General features: G+C 47.4%; 1 protein-coding gene across 3 annotated transcripts in view; it reads left to right on the top strand.

Annotated features, from left to right (window-relative positions):
- LOC120936061 overlaps positions 1-19,184 on the top strand; it is a 59,262-nt gene extending 40,078 nt beyond the window's left edge. Inside the window, exons 9-13 of one of the 3 annotated variants that reach the window (XM_040348162.1) lie at positions 3,240-3,335; positions 5,478-5,570; positions 14,403-14,918; positions 18,092-18,320; positions 18,423-19,184. In XM_040348162.1, coding sequence (XP_040204096.1) covers positions 3,240-3,335; positions 5,478-5,570; positions 14,403-14,918; positions 18,092-18,320; positions 18,423-19,014 — 1,526 coding nt within the window. In that variant the 3' untranslated portion in view covers positions 19,015-19,184. Of the gene's footprint in view, positions 1-3,239; positions 3,336-5,477; positions 5,571-14,402; positions 14,919-18,091 lie in introns of all 3 variants that reach the window. The other 2 variants (XM_040348161.1, XM_040348163.1) reach the window with 2 other exon arrangements.
- Positions 19,185-20,328: the final 1,144 nt, after the last annotated feature.

Below are 20,328 nucleotides of genomic sequence, written 5' to 3'. Positions count from 1 at the left end.
TCTCCTGGATGGACAGCCGTAGTGTGGAAGTCTGGAAGACCTGCCAGAACAGCGATCATCTGACCACCCACCCCTGTCATCTCCATCCTCCCTGTCACCTCCCTACCACCCATCCCTGTCACCTCCCTACCACCCACCCCTGTCATCTCCATCCTCCCTGTCACCTCCCTACCACTCACCCCTGTCATCTCCATCCTCCCTGTCACCTCCCTACCACCCATCCCTGTCACCTCCCTACCACCCACCCCTGTCATCTCCATCCTCCCTGTCAGCTCCCTACCACCCACCCCTGTCATCTCCATCCTCCCTGTCACCTTCCTACCACTCAACCCTGTCATTTCCATCCTTCCTGTCACCTCCCTACCACCCACCCCTGTCATCTCCATCCTCCCTGTCACCTCCCTACCACACACCCCTGTCATCTCCATCCTCCCTGTCACCTCCCTACCACCCACCCCTGTCATCTCCATCCTCCCTGTCACATCCCTACCACCCACCCCTGTCAGCTTCCTACCACCCACCCCTGTCATTTCCATCCTCCCTACCACCCACCCCTGTCATCTCCATCCTCCCTGTCATCTCCCTACCACCCATCCCTGTCATCTCCATCCTCCCTGTCACCTCCCGACCACCCATCCCTGTCAGCTTCCTACCACCCACCCCTGTCAGCTTTCTACCACTCACCCCTGTCATTTCCATCCTCCCTGTCATCTCCCTACCACCCACTCCTGTCATCTCCATCCTCCCTGTCACCTCCCTACCACCCACCCCTGTCATCTCCATCCTTCCTGTCATCTTCCTACCACCCACCCCTGTAATATTCATCCTCCCTGTCAGCTTCCTACCACCCCACCCCATAAAATTTTCTGGTGCACAAAACATATGATGGACGCAGGGACAATTTTTCTCTTGACAACACAGACAGAAGGACGTACGTCCTTCCAGTAAAACCACAAATGAAGGGACTTTTTTATTTCAGTGACACCAAGGAGGGACATTCTTTGTTTTGGGGGGGGGCGCACATAGCTGGTCTTGCCTAGGGCGCCAAATTGCCTAGCACCGGCCCTGCAAGAAGATCGATGCTTGTAACTCCTGCCACCGTCGTACCGATCACCCCTGTGTCCCCCTCTCTGTGCTCCCCTGGTCTTCCAGTCCCCCTGCGTGCTCCTCCAGCCCCCCTCTGTGTCTTTCGTGCTCCGCCAGTCCCCCTCTGTGTCTTTCGTGCTCCTCCGGTCCCCCTCCGTGTCTTCTGTGCTCCAGTCCCCCTCCGTGTCTTCCGTGCTTTTCCAGTCCCTCTCTGTGTCTTCCGTGCTCCTCCAGTCCCCCTCTGTGCTCCTCCGATCCCCCTCCGTGTCCTCTGCTCCTCCGATCCCCCTCCGTGTCCTCTGTGCTCCTTCGGTCCCCCTTTGTGTCCTCTGTGCTCCTCCGGTCCCCCTCCGTGTCCTCAGTGCTCCTCCGGTCCCCCTCCGTGTCCTCAGTGCTCCTCCGGTCCCCCTCCATGTCCTCAGTGCTCCTCCGGTCCCCCTCCGTGTCCTCAGTGCTCCTCCAGTCCCCCTCTGTGTCCTCAGTGCTTCTCCGGTCCCCCTCTGTCGCCCTCCAGTCCCCCCCTGTCCCGTCCTGGATCTGTCAAGATGGAGAGCAGAGGAAGAAGCCGGTAAATCTGTAATTTACTGTCTCCCTCCTTTTCTGAATGCACAGAGTCAGTGATTACTGTCTGTCCATTCAGTGTAGCTGAAAATTTATTAATTACAAAAAAAGAAAGGTAGGGCAGTGTACAGAGGTCAGTAGTAGGTAGGGCAGTGTACATAGGTCAGTAGTAGGTAGGGCAGTGTGCAGAGGTCAGTAGGATGTAGGGCAGTGTACAGAGGTCAGTAGTAGGTAGGGTGGTGTACAGAGGTCAGTAGGATGTAGGGCAGTGTATAGAGGTCAGTAGTAGGTAGGGCAGTGTACAGAGGTCAGTAGTAGGTATTGCAGTGTATAGAGGTCAGTAGGATGTAGGGCAGTGTACAGAGGTCAGTAGTAGGTAAGGTGGTGTACAGAGGTTAGTAGGATGTAGGGCAGTGTATAGAGGTCAGTAGTAGGTAGGGCAGTGTATAGAGGTCAGTAGTAGGTAGGGTGGTGTATAGAGGTCAGTAGTAGGTAGGGTGGTGTATAGAGGTCAGTAGTAGGTAGGGCAGTGTATAGAGGTCAGTAGTAGGTAGGGTGGTGTATAGAGGTCAGTAGTAGGTAGGGCGGTGTATAGAGGTCAGTAGTAGGTAGGGTGGTGTATAGAGGTCAGTAGTAGGTAGGGTAGTGTAGGTGTGTTGAAGGACATGTGATGTGATGCAATACAATGCACTAAAGTGTGTTACCATATGACATATTGCCAGAAAGATTACACTTTCAGTGCTGTACAGAGATCTCTGTACCATAGGAGCTTACACTCTAATGTCCCCACCCTGTAATTCCACACTGTTACCTTCACATCTCTAGCATTAACTCGATCCACTGCTGGCCTGGAACCATGAGGGCAATTCTGAGCTTCCCAATTTTGGGGCAAATCTAACCCCCCCCCCCCCCCCCCCCCCATGCAAACTGAGCCATATTTGCGTTGGACTTTTAAGAGCTCTATGAGTCGATCAGGGCAGTGATCGAATCCAGGTAAGAACAGCCATATTCTGGTTCACCTCTTTTCTTCCTTGGTTGGGTTTTGAACTTCACATTAAAGCCCTGTACACACGCTCGGTTTTCTCGCCGATTAAAAAGTCTGCCGAGAAAACCGATGGGAACCCGGCAGGAAAACTGACATGGAGCTTTGGCCGGGAATCCCGGCCGTGTGTATGCTCCATTGACACTGCCTCGCAGTATTTCCCATAGGTAAGTAGTAGATCTGGTGGGGAATAAAAACACCGGGAATCCCGAAGAGAAAAAAAGGGAGCAGGTTCTCTATTTTCCAGACGGGATTCCCGGGCTGTTTTCCTGACGGGATCCCCGGGCTGTTTTCCTGACGGGAAAACTGCCAGGAAGCATACACACGTCCGGTTTTCTCGGCCAAAAGCTCTCCTGGCAGTTTTCCCGGCGGGAAAACCGGTCGTGTGTACGAGGCTTTACAGTCCTTGGTAGCTTTTCTGGGTTTTATCTTTTTGTTTTTGTTTTTTTACAGTTGAACATATCTCTGTGTAAACTTTTATCAGTTGGATGAAATTCATCAGCCTGTATAAAGAGCGCTCACAGTCTATTCATGTTGTTGGTGTTTGCAGGACAGATGACGTCACACACCATGAAACCCGATGATGACTACACCAAGGCACCAATGAGAAGCCAAGGGTCAGAGAGTACCGGAGCTGTCGCGAGAGGTGAGTGCAGATTACTGATACCTCAAGAGACAGATCTAATGCAAACAGAAATAAATCATATGGGTGCAATCAATTAAACCCCAGGACGTCATATGTTGTCCAGATAAAAGCTAAAGCTTTGGGACTTTGTATGAGAGCGCAAGGCATATACCGCCAAGCGCCTCCATCCCTATTATTTGATAAAAAAAGAAAGAAAGGTGGGATTTTATATGAAGCATGCATCCCGGGGAGATAACACAATAAAGATGGAGATGGAAGGTAATTGGTATATTGGAACTATGAACATTACATGACAACATTGTACAACAACGATTGGAAGTCAATAGTGTATTGATATATATAAAATATGACTAATAATAATAACATGATAAAATAATGGCATATTAAGTTTGTAATGTAAACATTATAAAGAATCAAGTTCATTAGGATATATAAAATATGACAATCATAACATGATCTACTAGTAACATAATAAGTTCATAATATAAACATTGTAAAAAAAACTATTTAATTAACCACTTCCAGACCTTAGGTGTTTTTCAGATTTGGTGTTTGCAAGACTAAAACAGTTTTTTCTGCTAGAAAATTACTTAAAACCCCCAAACATTATATATATATTTTTTTCTAACACCCTAGAGAATAAAATAGTGGTCATTGCAATACTTTTTGTCACACCGTATTTGCGCAGCGGTCTTACAAGCGCACTTTTTTTGGAAAAAATTCACTTTTTTTAATTAAAAAATAAGACAACAATAAATTTGGCCCAATTTTACATATTGTGAAAGATAATGTTACGCCGAGTAAAATGATACCCAACATGTCACGCTTAAAAATTGCGCCCGCTCGTGGCATGGCGTCAAACTTTTACCCTTAAAAATCTTGATAGGCAACGTTTAAAAAATTCTATAGGTTGCATTTTTTGAGCTACAGAGTAGCTCTAGGGCTAAAATTATTGCTCTCGCTCTAACGATCGCGGCGATATCTCACTTGTGTGATTTAAACACCGTTTTCATATGCGGGCGCTACTCGCGTATGCGTTCGCTTCTGCGCGCGAGCTCGTCGGGACGGGGCGCCTTAAAAAAATTATTTTTTTGTTTTCTTATTTATTTTTATTTATTTTATTACTTTTTACACTGAAAAAAAAATAATAATAATTTGATCACTTTTATTCCTATTATAAGGAATGTAAACATCCCTTATAATAGAAAAAAGCATGACAGGTCCTCTTAAATATGAGATCTGGGGTCAAAAAGACCACAGATCTCATAATTAGACTAAAATGCAAGAAAAAAAAAAAAATGAAACTGTCATTTTTTCAAATGACAAAAAAAAAATGTTTCTTTAAGAGGCTGGGCGGGACTGACGTTTTGACGTCACTTCCGCCCAGCAGAGCTATGGGGACGGGCGAAGGAGATTTTTCCTTCAGTCTCGTCCCCAGTCACCAGCCGAACGGTCCCGATCGCCTCCGCCGCTACCGACGGCTCCGGTAAGCGGCGGAGAGCGGCGGGAGGGGGGCCCTCTCCCGCCACCGATAACGGCGATCTCGCGGCGAATCCGCCGCGGAGACCGCCGTTATCGTGTACCGGACCGCGCACACTAAAGATCGATACCTCGGTTGTGGCAGCAGCTGCTGCCGTTACCGAGATATCCATCTTTAAAAATAGGACGTACATCGTCGTGCGCAGGTCTGGAAGTGGTTAAAGCGTGTCTCCCTGGTAAATAGCTGTGTCTCTAATTCATTGGTACACTCCAATTGGTAATTATAGTAATTGATAGTATTACAAAATATGAGGCTCAACGCGTTTTGCAGCGACTGCCACTCTTCAGGAGCGAGTATGGGGTAGATGTCTATAAGTATTGAAGCACATAATTAATTTGTGAAAGAAGAGAATGATAGGGTTTTTCCCCGCCCTCCTCTCCCTATACAAAGACCTATTTACCAGGGCTACTTGCAGAGATGCCAATGAGACTGGGTGCAGGTGTGGAGGGTCGGAGGGTTTGTCATATGATGTCCACACAAGGGGAAGTGGTTAATATGTTTAGCATGTCCGTAAAACACATCTGTAGACAAAGTCCAAAGGAAAGATACTGCACGTGTATAATTTACTATTGCTGACAACTGCCGTTTTCTTACATTTGCAGGGCAGGTAACGTTGAAGCCCATCAAACAAGAGGTGGACTATATCAAGGTGGCTGTGGGCAGCCAGCGGTCAGATGACGCTTCACCATCTAGAGGTGAGAATTCCTCTGATACCCTGCTTTGGTTGGTGATATTCAGGATCTGAGATGTGGCAGAAAGGGGGCGCTATGAGTCACAAGACCATAGAGCTGTATGTAGACAGACCAAGAATCGGGTCTCCTGTATAAATTGGCATGGTGAAGGGAAATGTATGTTGGATATACTGTATACCTGGTTCAGATACACTATATAGCCAAAACGTGATGGAAACTTGACCATCACATCTGTTAAATGCACAAAACTACACCAAACTACCCCTCCAAATGATTTAGTTCAGGTCTATCCAATGGGTACTGTTAATGCGACAGCATACAAAACCATTGTATCCTTCCAGTCTTGTGATGACCATTTGGGAAAGCCCTCTTCTGTTCCAAAATATTGGTTCTCATTGGACAATTTCTGCTTACCTTCTGCTCAACTGACTACATTAAACTTTGTACCTCCCGTCATGAAGTTCAGCGTTACCCCGTAGTCCACTCCTGAAAGAGGCTGATTGGAGTGGGGGGCCGTTTCAGGGTAGGGGGAGAGTGGTGACACATTGGGGAAGGGAAGGGAGGTTGCCCAGGGATCAAGGTCTAGTAGCATGAGAGGGATTATCGGCCAGCTCCTCGGGTAGCAGAAGATGCTGGGAACTGTGGGATTGATTTTACGAATACTTGGGAGCAGGCCCGGACTGGGACGAAAAATAGGCCCAGGCATTTTAGACTGAGCAGCCCGGGGGGGGGGGGGGGGATAGGCATTCGCGGGGGCTGTTGGTAACGGGATTTGGGGTTCCAGGATGTGTGGATTCGGTTACAGTAACTTTTTTAGTTTAATGTGACAGATTGGGGCCGAAACCAGATATAATGGAGTACTAACAAAGCCAGTTATTAAGAAAAACTCCTTTATAACTGGCTCTGTTTGTAATATACAGGAATACCGCAATGCCAGTTATAAAGCAATACTCCTTTATAACTGGCTTTGTAAGTATGCTTAATCACTGTCTTTTTGAGTATTACTTTAGGACCCCTTTCACACTGGAGGCGTTTTTAGGTGCTTTTGGGCTAAAGATAGCGCCTGTAAAGCTCCTGAAAAACGCCTCCCCTGCAGCCCCAGTTTGAGAGCCCTAGTACTTTCCCACTGGGGCGGTGTGCTTGTAGGCCATTAGAAAAAGTTCTGCAAGAAGCATCATTCGAGCGTCCTCCACCGCCCCTGCCCCTGAAATCAATGGGCACTGCTGCCGAAGTGCCAGCAAAGCGATTTGACAGAGGCGCTTTTAAACCTTTATTTGCCCGCTAGTGGGGGTTAAATGCACCCCGCTAGCGGCCGAAAAGCACCGCTATTACAGTGGTAATATGCCGCTAAAATTAGCAGCGCTTTACCGCTAACACCCCCCGCCCCAGTGTGAAAGTAGCTTTAGTAGTGCTTACGAAGCATGTTAAATATTTCATCCACAGTCAACTTTTCTGGGTAGAACGATTCTTATCACGCACCTGGAGAACATGACATCAAGGGCAGCACACTCTGGACATCGCTCCTCTAAATTTTGCGCCCAGGACCATAACCGGTCTGACACACCCGCCCCACCACGCTACGCCACTGCCCAAACAGTAGATGCACACGGATTTAAAAATGCCTGTCCATGAGCTGGCAGATTAAAAGACTGCAGTCACATAAGAGGAGAAAAATAGCATAATTAATTTACCTCTATCAAAAGAGCACTCTCTGGCCCTGGAGCGTCAGATCAAAATCTCTTCATCAGTGGGAAAAAAAGTGGGCGGGAAGACAGGTGGGTGTACACCATCCGTACTGCTTTCCCTATGAGCAGTGGCAGCACCTAGCCAGCTTTCATGTGCAGGAGGCGGGTCTGAGATTCTGCAGCTGCATCTACAGTATTCAATGATGTGGAAGCACTCAGCCTCTCCTTCTCTCCTGGCGTCCTGGTTGCTAGGTGACCAGCCACTGCGAAGGCACATGTGTAAACCAGGACCCTTGCTTCTGCTGTGGCGGCAGCCTAGGTTGCTATGGAGCGGCTTGGTGCGTGGGGGAATGGTGAGACTCCATCCACTTCTCCTGCACATGCAGCACATCGCCCGCGGCCGGTTCTGCATCCCGCCCATCCACCCGCAATCCACCTTTGGCCGGACATCGCAATCCGCCCCTACACGGGCAATCCACACGCGGCCGTTCCCCGCAATCCACCCGTTGCTGGCTCTGCATCCCGCCGGCGCAATCCACCCGCGAACGGCCCCCGCAATCCACCCGCGAACGGCCCCCGCAAGCCGCCCATCCACCCGCGGACGGTCCTGCATGTCACAGTCCAAAATTTGCGGCCTGGTGGCCCCGGCCCACCGGGCTTTTGCCCGGCATGCCCTATGGCCAGTCCGGGCCTGCTTGGGAGTAGAAATAAACCCTCCTATTGTTTTCAGCCAAGTAAGCCACCATCTTGGTCTTTGTTTGGTCTTCAACTGCCATGATGCTGCACATCAGTTATGACACCAACCATTGGATGGTTTGACAGTTTGGATGAGAGCACATCCAATGTGACATGCCTTGTAAACACGATCAGGTTTTCCGACAGGAAAACTGTGAGGAGAGCTTTTGGCCGGGAATGTCGGCCGTGTGTATGCTCCATCGCAGTTTTTCCGACGGGAAAACTGACCAAAAACCACCGGGCAAAAAAAAAAGCCAGTTCTCTTTTTTTCCCGCCGGGAAAACCGGCTGACTTTTGCATGGCGGTTTTTGGCAGTTTTCCTATGGGAAAAACTGCGATGAATCATACACATGGCCGGGATTCCCGACCAAAGCTCCATCGCAGTTTTCCTATCGGGAAAGACTGAACCGAGCAGGTTCTCGGCTTTCCCCTTGGGATTTCCGACGGGAAATTTTCTCGTCGGAAATCCTGCACGTGTGTTACATTCCCGGCATTTCCTGGAATTGTCAAATCGATGGGTTTTTCTTCCACTTTAATTTCCGCTGGTTCAATTAGGCTTTAAGGGGAAAAAAAACTGGAAGCCAATTGGTTTCTGTGCAGAGCTGCGCCAGATTTTGCACTCTCCAGTTTTAGTACATCAACTCCTGTACGTCCCTGAACTGTTTTTGTTATTCCATACAGATCTATTGAGCTCACCTATCCTCATTTTCATCTTGTTATACGAGAACTGGACTCTCTTAGAGATCCCGTTGGAACTGTCCCAAGATTTAATACAATTTCCAGGGTTCTGCGGGCTGTGTCCCAGTAACAGATACTAAAGGTGTTCCCCCCTTTCTTCCTCCCATTGACTGCCTGTACTGGGGCATTCTTCCTCCCACAGACCGCCTGTACTGGGGCATTCTTCCTCCCATTGACTGCCTGTACTGGGGCATGCTTCCTCCCACTGACTGCCTGTACTGGGGCATGCTTCCTCCCACTGACTGCCTGTGCTGGGGCATGCTTCCTCACACTGACTGCCAGTACTGGGGCATGCTTCCTCCCACTGACTGCTAGTACTGGGACATGCTTCCTCCCACTGACTGCCTGTACTGGGGCATGCTTCCTCCCACTGACTGCCTGTACTGGGGCATGCTTCCTCCCACTGACTGCCTGTACTGGGGCATGCTTCCTCCCATTGACTGCCTGTACTGGGGCATGCTTCCTCCCACTGACTGCCTGTGCTGGGGCATGCTTCCTCACACTGACTGCCAGTACTGGGGCATGCTTCCTCCCACTGACTGCCAGTACTGGGACATGCTTCCTCCCACTGACTGCCTGTACTGGGGCATGCTTCCTCCCACTGACTGCCTGTACTGGGGCATGCTTCCTCCCACTGACTGCCTGTACTGGGGCATGCTTCCTCCCACTGACTGCCTGTACTGGGGCATGCTTCCTCCCATTGACTGCCTGTACTGGGGCATGCTTCCTCCCATTGACTGCCTGTACTGGGGCATGCTTCCTCCCATTGACTGCCTGTACTGGGGCATGCTTCCTCCCATTGACTGCCTGTACTGGGGCTATTCTTCCTCCCATTGACTGCCTGTACTGGGGCTATTCTTCCTCCCACTGACTGCCTGTACTGGGGCATTCTTCCTCCCATTGACTGCCTGTACTGGGGCATGCTTCCTCCCATTGACTGCCTGTACTGGGGCATTCTTCCTCCCACTGACTGCCTGTACTGGGGCATGCTTCCTCCCATTGACTGCCTGTACTGGGGCATGCTTCCTCCCATTGACTGCCTGTACTGGGGCATGCTTCCTCCCATTGACTGCCTGTACTGGGGCATGCTTTCTCCCACTGACTGCCAGTACTGGGGCATGCTTCCTCCCATTGACTGCCTGTACTGGGGCATGCTTCCTCCCATTGACTGCCTGTACTGGGGCATGCTTCCTCCCATTGACTGCCTGTACTGGGGCATGCTTCCTCCCACTGACTGCCTGTACTGGGGCTATTCTTCCTCCCATTGACTGCCTGTACTGGGGCATGCTTCCTCCCATTGACTGCCTGTACTGGGGCATGCTTCCTCCCATTGACTGCCTGTACTGGGGCATGCTTCCTCCCATTGACTGCCTGTGCTGGGGCATGCTTCCTCCCACTGACTGCCAGTACTGGGGCATGCTTCCTCCCATTGACTGCCTGTACTGGGGCATGCTTCCTCCCATTGACTGCCTGTACTGGGGCTATTCTTCCTCCCATTGACTGCCTGTACTGGGGCATTCTTCCTCCCATTGACTGCCTGTACTGGGGCATTCTTCCTCCCATTGACTGCCTGTACTGGGGCATGCTTCCTCCCATTGACTGCCTGTACTGGGGCATTCTTCCTCCCACTGACTGCCAGTACTGGGGCATTCTTCCTCCCATTGACTGCCTGTACTGGGGCATGCTTCCTCCCATTGACTGCCTGTACTGGGGCATGCTTTCTCCCATTGACTGCCTGTACTGGGGCATGCTTCCTCCCACTGACTATTGACCTCAGGGCATTTTTTTATATTATAGATACCAATGCCAAGGCAGTCTTCTCCCCACTGACCTCCAATGTTGAGCATTTCTCCTGCACCCTATATGCTGTGTTGACTGTTACACACTCCTGACCAGGGTTGCACCGTCAAACTCCAATACCTGAAACTGATACCTTTGCTGTGCCATTTGAGCCCATACAAAATGAATTAGCTCAAATCTTACTGCAAAGAATAGATTTGAACAGGTTCCTGTCTGAATTGCATGCGGTTTCCCACAACGCTCCTGTGTGAATGCAGAGTTGTCATAATGATTTCAGCCTGGGTACACACAGGAGCGGTGCGAGAAACTGCATGTGATTCTTTGCAGTGCGATTTGAGCCCATACATTTTGTATGGACTCAAATCGCACCGCAAAGGTATCATTACTCAGTATCGGTGAGTTCTTGACCAAAAGTATCGGTACTCGTACTCGCCGGTAGAAAAACGGTATCTGTGCAACCCTGACCCCTGCGCTCTGTAAGCTTGACTGTACGTTATATACTCCTGATCATTGTTCTCTTTAAGCTATGCTGTACATTATATACCCCTGACCACTGCTCTCTGTAAGCTATGCTGTACATTATATACTCCTGACCACTGCTCTCTGTAAGCTATGCTGTACATTATATACTCCTGACCACTGTTCTCTGTAAGCTATGCTGTACATTATATACTCCTGACCACTGCTCTCTGTAAGCTATGCTGTACATTATATACTCCTGACCACTGTTCTCTGTAAGCTATGCTGTACATTATATACTCCTGACCACTGCTCTCTGTAAGCTATGCTGTATATAATGTACTCCTGACCACTGCGCTCTGTAAGCTATGCTGTACATTATATACTCCTGACCACTGCTCTCTGTAAGCTATGCTGTATATTATATACTCCTGACCCCTGCGCTCTGTAAGCTGTGCTCTATAAGAAATACTCTTGACCAAAGTGTTCATTGTCTCAGCTGTGGTTGGTTGGTAGTCTCCCACTTTTTGCAGTAAGCCCTGTTAGACTCAGACAAAGCTCTCTCTATATTTTTTCTATGTGCAGATAAGCTCATGTAAAGGAAGTAATAAGGAAGCATTTTGCAGTTGATTTGTGCAGTGTATGCAGAATAACTGTGCTTTTAGTAGAGTTCTCCTTTACCTTCCACTCTGAGAGATCAAGTGGCACTATCTCAAGATTTGATAAAAATTCCAGGGTTCCACGGACCTTGGCAGTGTCCCCATAACAGATGCTAAAGGGGGTCCCCCTTCCCATTCTTCCTTCCACTGACAAATGAACACCGGGCCATTCTCAACTAGGGTTGCTCCAGAGGGTGCTAGGGGCTCCTTGAGCTGTGGGTGATTGACCTCCCACGTGATGGTGCTTGCATAGTCCCAAAGCCAACGCCATTTGGCAGAGCCTGATTAAGGGTCTTTTTAACCTGTCTGTAAAGCCCCGTACACACAATCGGAATTTCCGACTGACTTTTTCCATCGGAAATTCCGACCGTGTGTATGCCTCATCAAACTTTTTTCCCAAGGAATTCCATCGGACTTTAGATAGAGAACATGTTGGGCCATATTCTGGTAGAAAGTAGGCGCGCGGCGCGTAAGCCATTTACACTCCGCCGCCCCAACCTACAGGAGCAAGTGCTGTATTCCCCAAACACTTGCTCCGTAGTTTGGGGCGGCGGAGTGTAATTGGCCCGGCGTATCCCCGCATATATATCCAAGGGGGCGGCTTCTAACGAACTGCGCATGCGCCGGGCTTAAAATAGCCCAGTGCGCATGCTCCAGTTCTCGGCGTAAAACGTCAATGACGCCGACGTGTGCATCATTGACGTAAAGTCGTATTCAAGAACGACTTAGTAAAACGACGTACCCGACGGGAAAACACGACGCGGACCCGACGCCATACTTAACATGGCCTACGTAGGACTGGCGTAAGGTTACCCCTCATATAGCAGGGGTAACCTTACGCCTACGCAAACGACGTAAGCGACGGTTACGCGACGCGAATTCGTTCGGGAATCGGCGTATCAGGCTCATTTGCATAAACAAATGAGACCTGAACGTAAACGCCACCTAGCGGCCGGCGGAGTAATTACATTTAAGATCCGACAGTGTAAGTGAACTTACACATGTCGGATCTTCAGCGTATCTATGCGAAAATGATTCTAAGAATCACTCACATAGATACACGGGCCAAAAAAGAGAGATACGATGGAGTATCCTGAGATACTCCATCGTAACTTTACTCAGAATATGGCCCGTTCTCTTTTACTCCAATGGAATTCTGTCGGAATTCTGATGTGAGTTTGGCTGGGCAAAAGCCTGATCGTGTGTATGGGGCATAAGGGTTTCATTCTGACCACCACTGTAAGGAGGGCATTCTTCCCATTGGCAACCAATGCGAGGGGTTGGCCTCAAATACATTGGTTTTAGTTGGGGTTCCTCAAGATCTGGAAATTATTTCAATGGTTCCTCTGGGGTAAAAAGGTTGAGAAAGGCTGCCCTATGGGGTTGATTTACTAAAAGCAATTAGGCGGTTCACCTTGCAGGGGAATTTTCCCTTCGCTTAGTGAGTACGGTGCAGCTCAACTGACTTCCATCATCCATGCACGTGCAAGCTATGCTATTTTTCTACCATTTAAAGTGGAGGTTCACCCAAAAAAATCTATTTTTAACATTAGATTGAGGCTAATTACTGGAGGCAGAATCGGGTGTTTTGTTTAAAATCAATGCAGTACTTACCGTTTTAGAGACCGATGTTCTCCGCCGCTTCCGGGTATGGGCTGCGGGACTGGGCGTTCCTATTTGATTGACAGCCTTCCGACCGTTGCATACAGCGCGTCACCAGTTTCCAAAAGTAGCCGAACGTCGGTGCGCAGGCGCCGTATAGAGCCGCACCGACGTTCAGCAACTGGTGACGCGCTGTATGCGACCGTCGGAAGGCTGTCAATCAAATAGGAACGCCCATTCCCGAAGACCATACCCGGAAGCGGCGTAGAACATCTATCTCTAAAACGGTAAGTACTGCATTGATTTAAAAAAAAAAACACCAGATTCTGCCTCCAGTAATTAGCCTCAATCTAATGTTAAAAAAAAAAATTTGGGTGAACCCCCGCTTTAAGCTCTGGGGCAATTTCCCTTGCAAAGTGAACAGCCTATTTGCCTTTAGTAAATCCACTCCTGTATATCCACAGCCAATGCAATTATGCTCACGTTTTTGCCGCCACGTGTCCCTTTTTTTCGGACAAAGGTTCTAATACTTCTCCCACTCTAAAGCCCTGTACACACGATCGGTTTGTCCGATGAAAAGACCGATGGACGAACCGATCGTGTGTGGGCCCCATCGTTTTTCTTTTTCCATCGGTGAAAAAAAAATAGAACTGGTTTTAAATTTTTCCTATGGATAAAAAAAACGATCGTCTGTGGAGCAGTCCATCGGTCAAAAATCCACGCATGCTCAGAATCAAGTCGACGCATGCTCGGAAGCATCGAACTTCATTTTTCTCAGCACGTCGTAGTGTTTTACGCCATCGCGTTTGGACACGGTCGGATTTTTGACCGATGGTGTGTAGGCAAGACTGATGAAAGTCAGTTTCATTGGATATCAGATATTCGATCGTGTGTATAGGGGCTTTAAAGAACTATATAGTTGTCTATAGATATAGTTTCCCATTACGTATATTAAGCTGATCGTCTTCACATATATTTCCTTTCAAACTTAAAATAAACCTATTTGGAAGAAATATGGAGGCCACCACTTGGGACCTCCTAATGAATCTGTGGCAGCACAATTGAGTTGTTAATAGCTATAAACTGTCTGGCCTTTAAAAACATTTGTGACACTGGTTGTAGGGCACCTCTAAATTTCAATTTGTTCTATGCCGTAGTGACAGATAATGGGGAGCCACCTAAAGGTGACATTGGGGCAGCCCCACAATTCCCAGTGAATCAGATACCTAATTTGCACGGATCTCATTTGCCGTCCTCTTCGTCCCCCGGAGCTCCGCGTCTGCGAATCGTGAAGTTCACCGAGAAGGAGCTGGATGTCCTAGTGGACCTGGTTTTAGAGAATTACTCCAAGCTTTTCGGGAAAGAGTCTGACATCACACCCAGCATTGCTAAGAACGCCATGTGGCAGGCCATAGCCAATGAAGTGAGCGGCGTAGGAGTGGCTTCCCGCACCAGTGATAAAGTCAAGAAGAGGTGGAAGAACGCCAAGCGCAAGATGAACGAAAAACTGAGGGAGGCAGCTGCCCACGTGGCAGAGACTGGGCGCCGGCCTCCACCACACCTGAGATTGGCACCGTATGAGCAGAGGCTAAGAGACTTCTTCAAACCAGAGTTCAGCAAAGAGGTGGACTGGAACCAGGACAAGGAGGACCAACCAGAGGAGGTGGAAGCTGGTAAATACTGTTATTACATTTTAATGCTTTGAAGAGACCAGATTGCGGTCATATACAGAAGGCGGGGGGGGGGGTGTAAGAAGGTTTCCTGGGGCCCTTATTATTCAGAACCGCTTCCTAAACATTGTAATGTTGTTTTACTCCACTTTATGGTCAGCGATTTTAAAATGTGACTTAACCCATTACCCAGAGATCCCTACATTATACAGAGACCCCTCCCAGAGAAAGATCCCTATATTACACAAAGACCCCACCCATTACTAAGAGATCCATACATTACACAGAGGCCCCTCTCATAACCTAGAGATCCATAAGTTACAAAGAGGTCACTCCCATTACCCAGAGACTCTGACATCCCGAGCAATCCCTACACTCGTTCATTATCCAGAAATCTTTACACTATACAAAGAGATCATTCCCGTTACCAAAGGGTCCTTGTGTAACACAAGGATCCTTTTCATTACCCAGACGTCCTTGCATTACACAGAAATCTCTTTTATTACCCAGAGAGCCCTACATTATCCATAAATCCCTAAATTACATTGAATTCCTTCCCATTATCCAGCAACCCTTATATTATACAGAGACCCTCTTATTACCCAGAGATCCCTACATTACACAAGTACTTCTCTTATTACCCAGAGATCCCCATGTTACACATAGACTTTGCCCATTTGCCCAGAGATCCTTACATTACACAGAGACTCTTCTCCTTGCCCAGAGATCCCAACATTACACAGAGACTCTTCCCCTTCCCCAGAGATTCCTACATTACACAGATACTTTCCCCCTTGCCCAGACATTAAACAGACTTCTGCCATTACATAGAGACTCCTTTTTATTACCCAGAGATCCATATTTTACACAGAGATGCCTCATTATCATGGTATCTCTATATTACACAGGGACCCTGCTTATTACCTATAGATCCCTGAAATAAACATAGACCCTCTACATTACATGGAAATCCCTCCCAATACCCCTACATTACACAGATTTCTTTCATTACCTAGAAATCCCTACATTACACACAGACCCCTCCCATTGGGCAAATTTACTTTCATTATGCAGACACACTTCCCATTACCCATCAATCACTACATTGCACAGAGTCCCCTTCAGTTACTCATCAATCCCTACATTACATAAAAATCCTTCCCATTACTTATCAATATCTACATTACACAGAGATTCCTCTCATTGCCCATACCGAGATCATTCTCATTACCGGAGGTCTTTACATTACCCAGAGACCCCCTCCGTTACTCAAATATCACTATATTACACAGTGACCACTCCCATACAGAGAGATCCCTACATTACACAGAGTCAAAAGAAGAGGAATCTGCTGCTCCAGGTGTGTGCAATACCTTGATCGGAACCAAATAGGAGTACTAGCCCCAGCCCGCCTCCGTAAAAACTTGAGAAAAAGAAGAAATAGCTGCACATCCAAAGTTTCCAAAAGTGCCTTTTATTGCAGATGGTCAAAATACACCAAGGACACCAGCTGTTGGTCACATAGACGCGTTTCACACATCTGATCTGTGCTTAATCATTAGTATTGATGAAGCACAGATCAAATGTGTGAAACGCGTCTACGTGACTAATACCTGGTGGCCCTGGTGTATTTTGACCGTCTGCAATAAAAGGCACTTTTGGAAACTTTGGATGTACAGCTATTTCTTCTTTTTCCCTACATTACACAGAGACTCTTGCTATTACCCAGAGATCCCTACATTACACAGAGAGCTCCCTCCCATGACCCAGAGATCCTTACTCTGTGTCTTTCTCTACTCAGTGATTGCTCAGAGACCCTTTCCATACTAGAGAAACTCTACACATGGACCCATCCTATTATCCAGCAATTAGATACCTACATTGGTAGTAAGCCCCTCCGATAGCACAGAGGTCCCTAGAAAAATGTCTAATCCAACCAACTGGCTGAACTTATAATTGTAACGCTGTCTACACTTGGTATTGAACATCCAGCTTTCTTGTTCACGAGACCCTTAACTGGGAGCAGTTTTATAGAAACATGATGGCTTTTTATTATACTTTATTATTAGTCTCTAGAAGGCTTCAGTAAATTAATGATAGCCTGCTAATAGCGGTCAAAGTTTTAGCATTTTCTTTTCGTATTTGAAATACAATGGCCTTTTTTTTATGGCCCTTGTAGTTTAGTTAGCAGTGGTGGGCACCATCCTACCGCAACTAATCAGTAGTTTGATGTCACCAGGCCAAAGAAAGAAGATTACTGATAGGCCCAAACTTAACCTATCATTGTCAAATTAAATAATGAATCTCAATATTGATTTTTCTTTTAGACTTTTTGATATTTTTCTTTCTTTAACTAGACCTTGTATCTACTCTACGGGCCTGTCTATGGTTATCGGAATAATTACTTATGGTCTTACAACTTATTGCCCTATTGTGCTACGTTTTGCTTTTTCCTGTAGAACATTTCAAGGTAAAAGGTAGACGGTAGCCTTAAAATAAGATAAAAGCCTGTCAAAATGCAGGGCTCCGCCTTGAGGAATAAGCGTATTGCTTTTAATAAACAATGCATTGCTTCGGGTTCAGGGTAGTTTAGGTTCCAGGTAATTTTATGAGTGAAAAGCAGATACTGAAACCTGATTATAATACTGTTTTATATAGACAAGGGGTCTGTTTACTGTACTTTAGGTGGGGCCGGACTGTGGCCAGTGCGAGTAGAAAATGCCTCGGCATCAATGCCCCATCATTGGTTGTAATGGGAAGAATAGTGCCCTATTGTTATCTATGAGAAAATGGTGTCCTGTTGATGGTGTCAGTAGGGGAAATGGAGCTCCATCATTGGAAATAGTGTCCCAAAGGCCAGATAAAGTCAAGAAATAGGGCCATATCCAGCCCCCCTGCCACAGTTTGGAGACTACTGATAAAGACAGAACAGTCAGTGTTGATATTTCCCATAAAAAATTGTCAAACGATCAGCTCCATCAGTTATAAACAGGTCCCTTTTTGATCAACGTTCCTCTACAACCAGGGCAGAAGTTTGGAGTAGGAACATTTAGAAAGGACAAGTATGAAGCAGGTTAGATAAAGTGTTAACAGTTTGTGTTGCTCTGGATGTACTGCGCATTGAGTGTAGAAGAGAAATTCTATTATTTTTGGTAACACAATGCTTTTCTGCTTAGATCCCATAGATTTGGTCCATTCTGAAAACCTGGAAGACACCGTCTTCTCTCCTCCCATGGATTTGGTTCACCAAAAGTCCTTGGCAGACACCATATTCTCTCCTCCCATGGATTTAGTCCACCAAAAGTCTTTGGCAGACACCATATTCTCTCCTCCCATGGATTTGGTCCACCAAAAGTCCTTGGCAGACACCATATTCTCTCCTCCCATGGATTTGGTCCACCAAAAGTCCTTGGCAGACACCATATTCTCTCCTCCCATGGATTTGGTCCACCAAAAGTCTTTGGCAGACACCATATTCTCTCCTCCCATGGATTTAGTCCACCAAAAGTCCTTGGCAGACACCATATTCTCTCCTCCCATGGTTTTAGTCCATCGGGAGTTCCTTGCAGAAGCTGTCTTCACTCCAGCAATAGATTCAGTCCATCAGGAGTCCCTGGCCAACAATGTCTTCTCGCCTCAGTGTCAGGAGTTGGGGGAGGACTCCAGTAAAGACTCTTCTGAAGAACGTTCCATCATTTCACCCGGAGATCAGCTTCATTGCTCAGACACAATGGAAGAACAAGAGCCAGTTCTGGAGCCTGAGCACCAAGACCGCCATTTCTCTGTATTAAACCAGACTTTGCACAACTTGTCCTCCAACCAACAGGAATCAAACGTCTTAATGCAGGAACAGAACTCCATCTTATCCCAGATTGCCTACTCTCTGAGCCTCCTTCACATACAGCAGACAGAAGGACTGGCTGCTCTGGGCAATATTATCCAACAGGGTGTGGAGGCCATTCACCCGGCATCCTGTGTGTCAACCAATACTCGGACTATAGACCCCGCCAAAGTCCATACGGGATTGAGACGGCCGGTGATGGGCATTAACAGATCCAGTACTGACCTACCTGCTCCCCCAAAACGAAAAATAACTTAGTACCTCCTGCTACTCCCTCACTCTGATGTTCAGTCATTGGTGTGCTGTTGTTTATCTGGTTTATAGATTATTGTGATGTTTTTTTATTGTTTTTTATTTTAGGTAAAGAAAATAATCATGAACCATTTGATGTTCAATTTAAAAATAAAAGAAAATTCCATTTAAAACAATATTAGTAAAGTTTTTGGGTTTTGCTTTATGGTGAATACCAAATTTGCTGATCGGTAGGGTGTTTTATTTAGCTGCATTGAGGCTTGCTCAGTAACAACTTGTATACTCAGGAATTATCTTACCAATTATTTGTCTGATAGCATAGAACAGTGTTTGTCAACCTTTATTTAGTCAAGACATCCTTAACCAATTAGACCCCTTTCACACTGGTGCCGCCCATAGCGTCGGCGGTAAAATAGTGGTAAAACGCTGCTATTTTACCGTCGAATTTGTGGCATATTTCCATAGCTTTTAACCCCCGCTAGCGGCCGAGAAAGGGTTAATACCGCAGGCAATGCGCCGCTACAGGGCGTATTGCCAGCGGTACGGTGGCGCTGCCAATTGATGTCAATGGGCAGGAGCGCATTAGGAGCAGTGAGTTCAGCTCTTCTAATGCGCTTCAAAGAAGCTGCTGGCAGGACTTTTCCTGACGCCCTGCCAGCGCACCGCTCCAGTGGGAAAGCCCTCTGGCTTTCACACTGGAGTGAATAGAGTAGCTGTTTAAGGGCGGATTTCAGACGCTATTTTTAACGCTATGGCGCCTGCAAACCGTTTTATAGATAGATCTTCTCCGCCGCTTCCGAGTATGGTCTTCGGGACTGGGCGTTCCTATTTGATTGACAGGCTTCCGACGGTCGCATACATCGCGTCACGAGTAGCCGAAAGAAGCCGAACGTTGGTGCAGCTCTATACGGCGCCTGCGCACCGACGTTCGGCTACTTTCGGAAAATCGTGACGCGATGTATGCGACTGTCGGAAGCCTGTCAATCAAATAGGAACGCCCAGTCCCGCAGCCCATACCCGGAAGCGGCGGAGAAGATCGCTCTCTAAAACGGTAAGTACGGCTTCGATTTTAAAAAAACTACCCGATTCCCCTAGACAAAATGAGCCTCAATCTAATGTTAAAAACTAAGTTTTCGGGTGAACCTCCACTTTAAGGACAGAGCCTCTTTCTGAGATTTGTTGTTTACAAGTTAAAAACAAGTTTTTTTGCTAGAAAATTACTTAGAACCCCCAAACATTATACCATTTTTTTTCTAACACCCTAGAGAATAATATGGGGGTCATTGCAATAATTTATGTCGCACTGTATTTGCGCAGTGG

Source organism: Rana temporaria, chromosome 4, assembly GCF_905171775.1.
Source record: "Rana temporaria chromosome 4, aRanTem1.1, whole genome shotgun sequence".
Lineage (NCBI taxonomy): Eukaryota > Metazoa > Chordata > Amphibia > Anura > Ranidae > Rana > Rana temporaria.
Note: the sequence above shows the minus strand (reverse complement) of the source record. Positions and strands in the feature narration are given on the sequence as shown.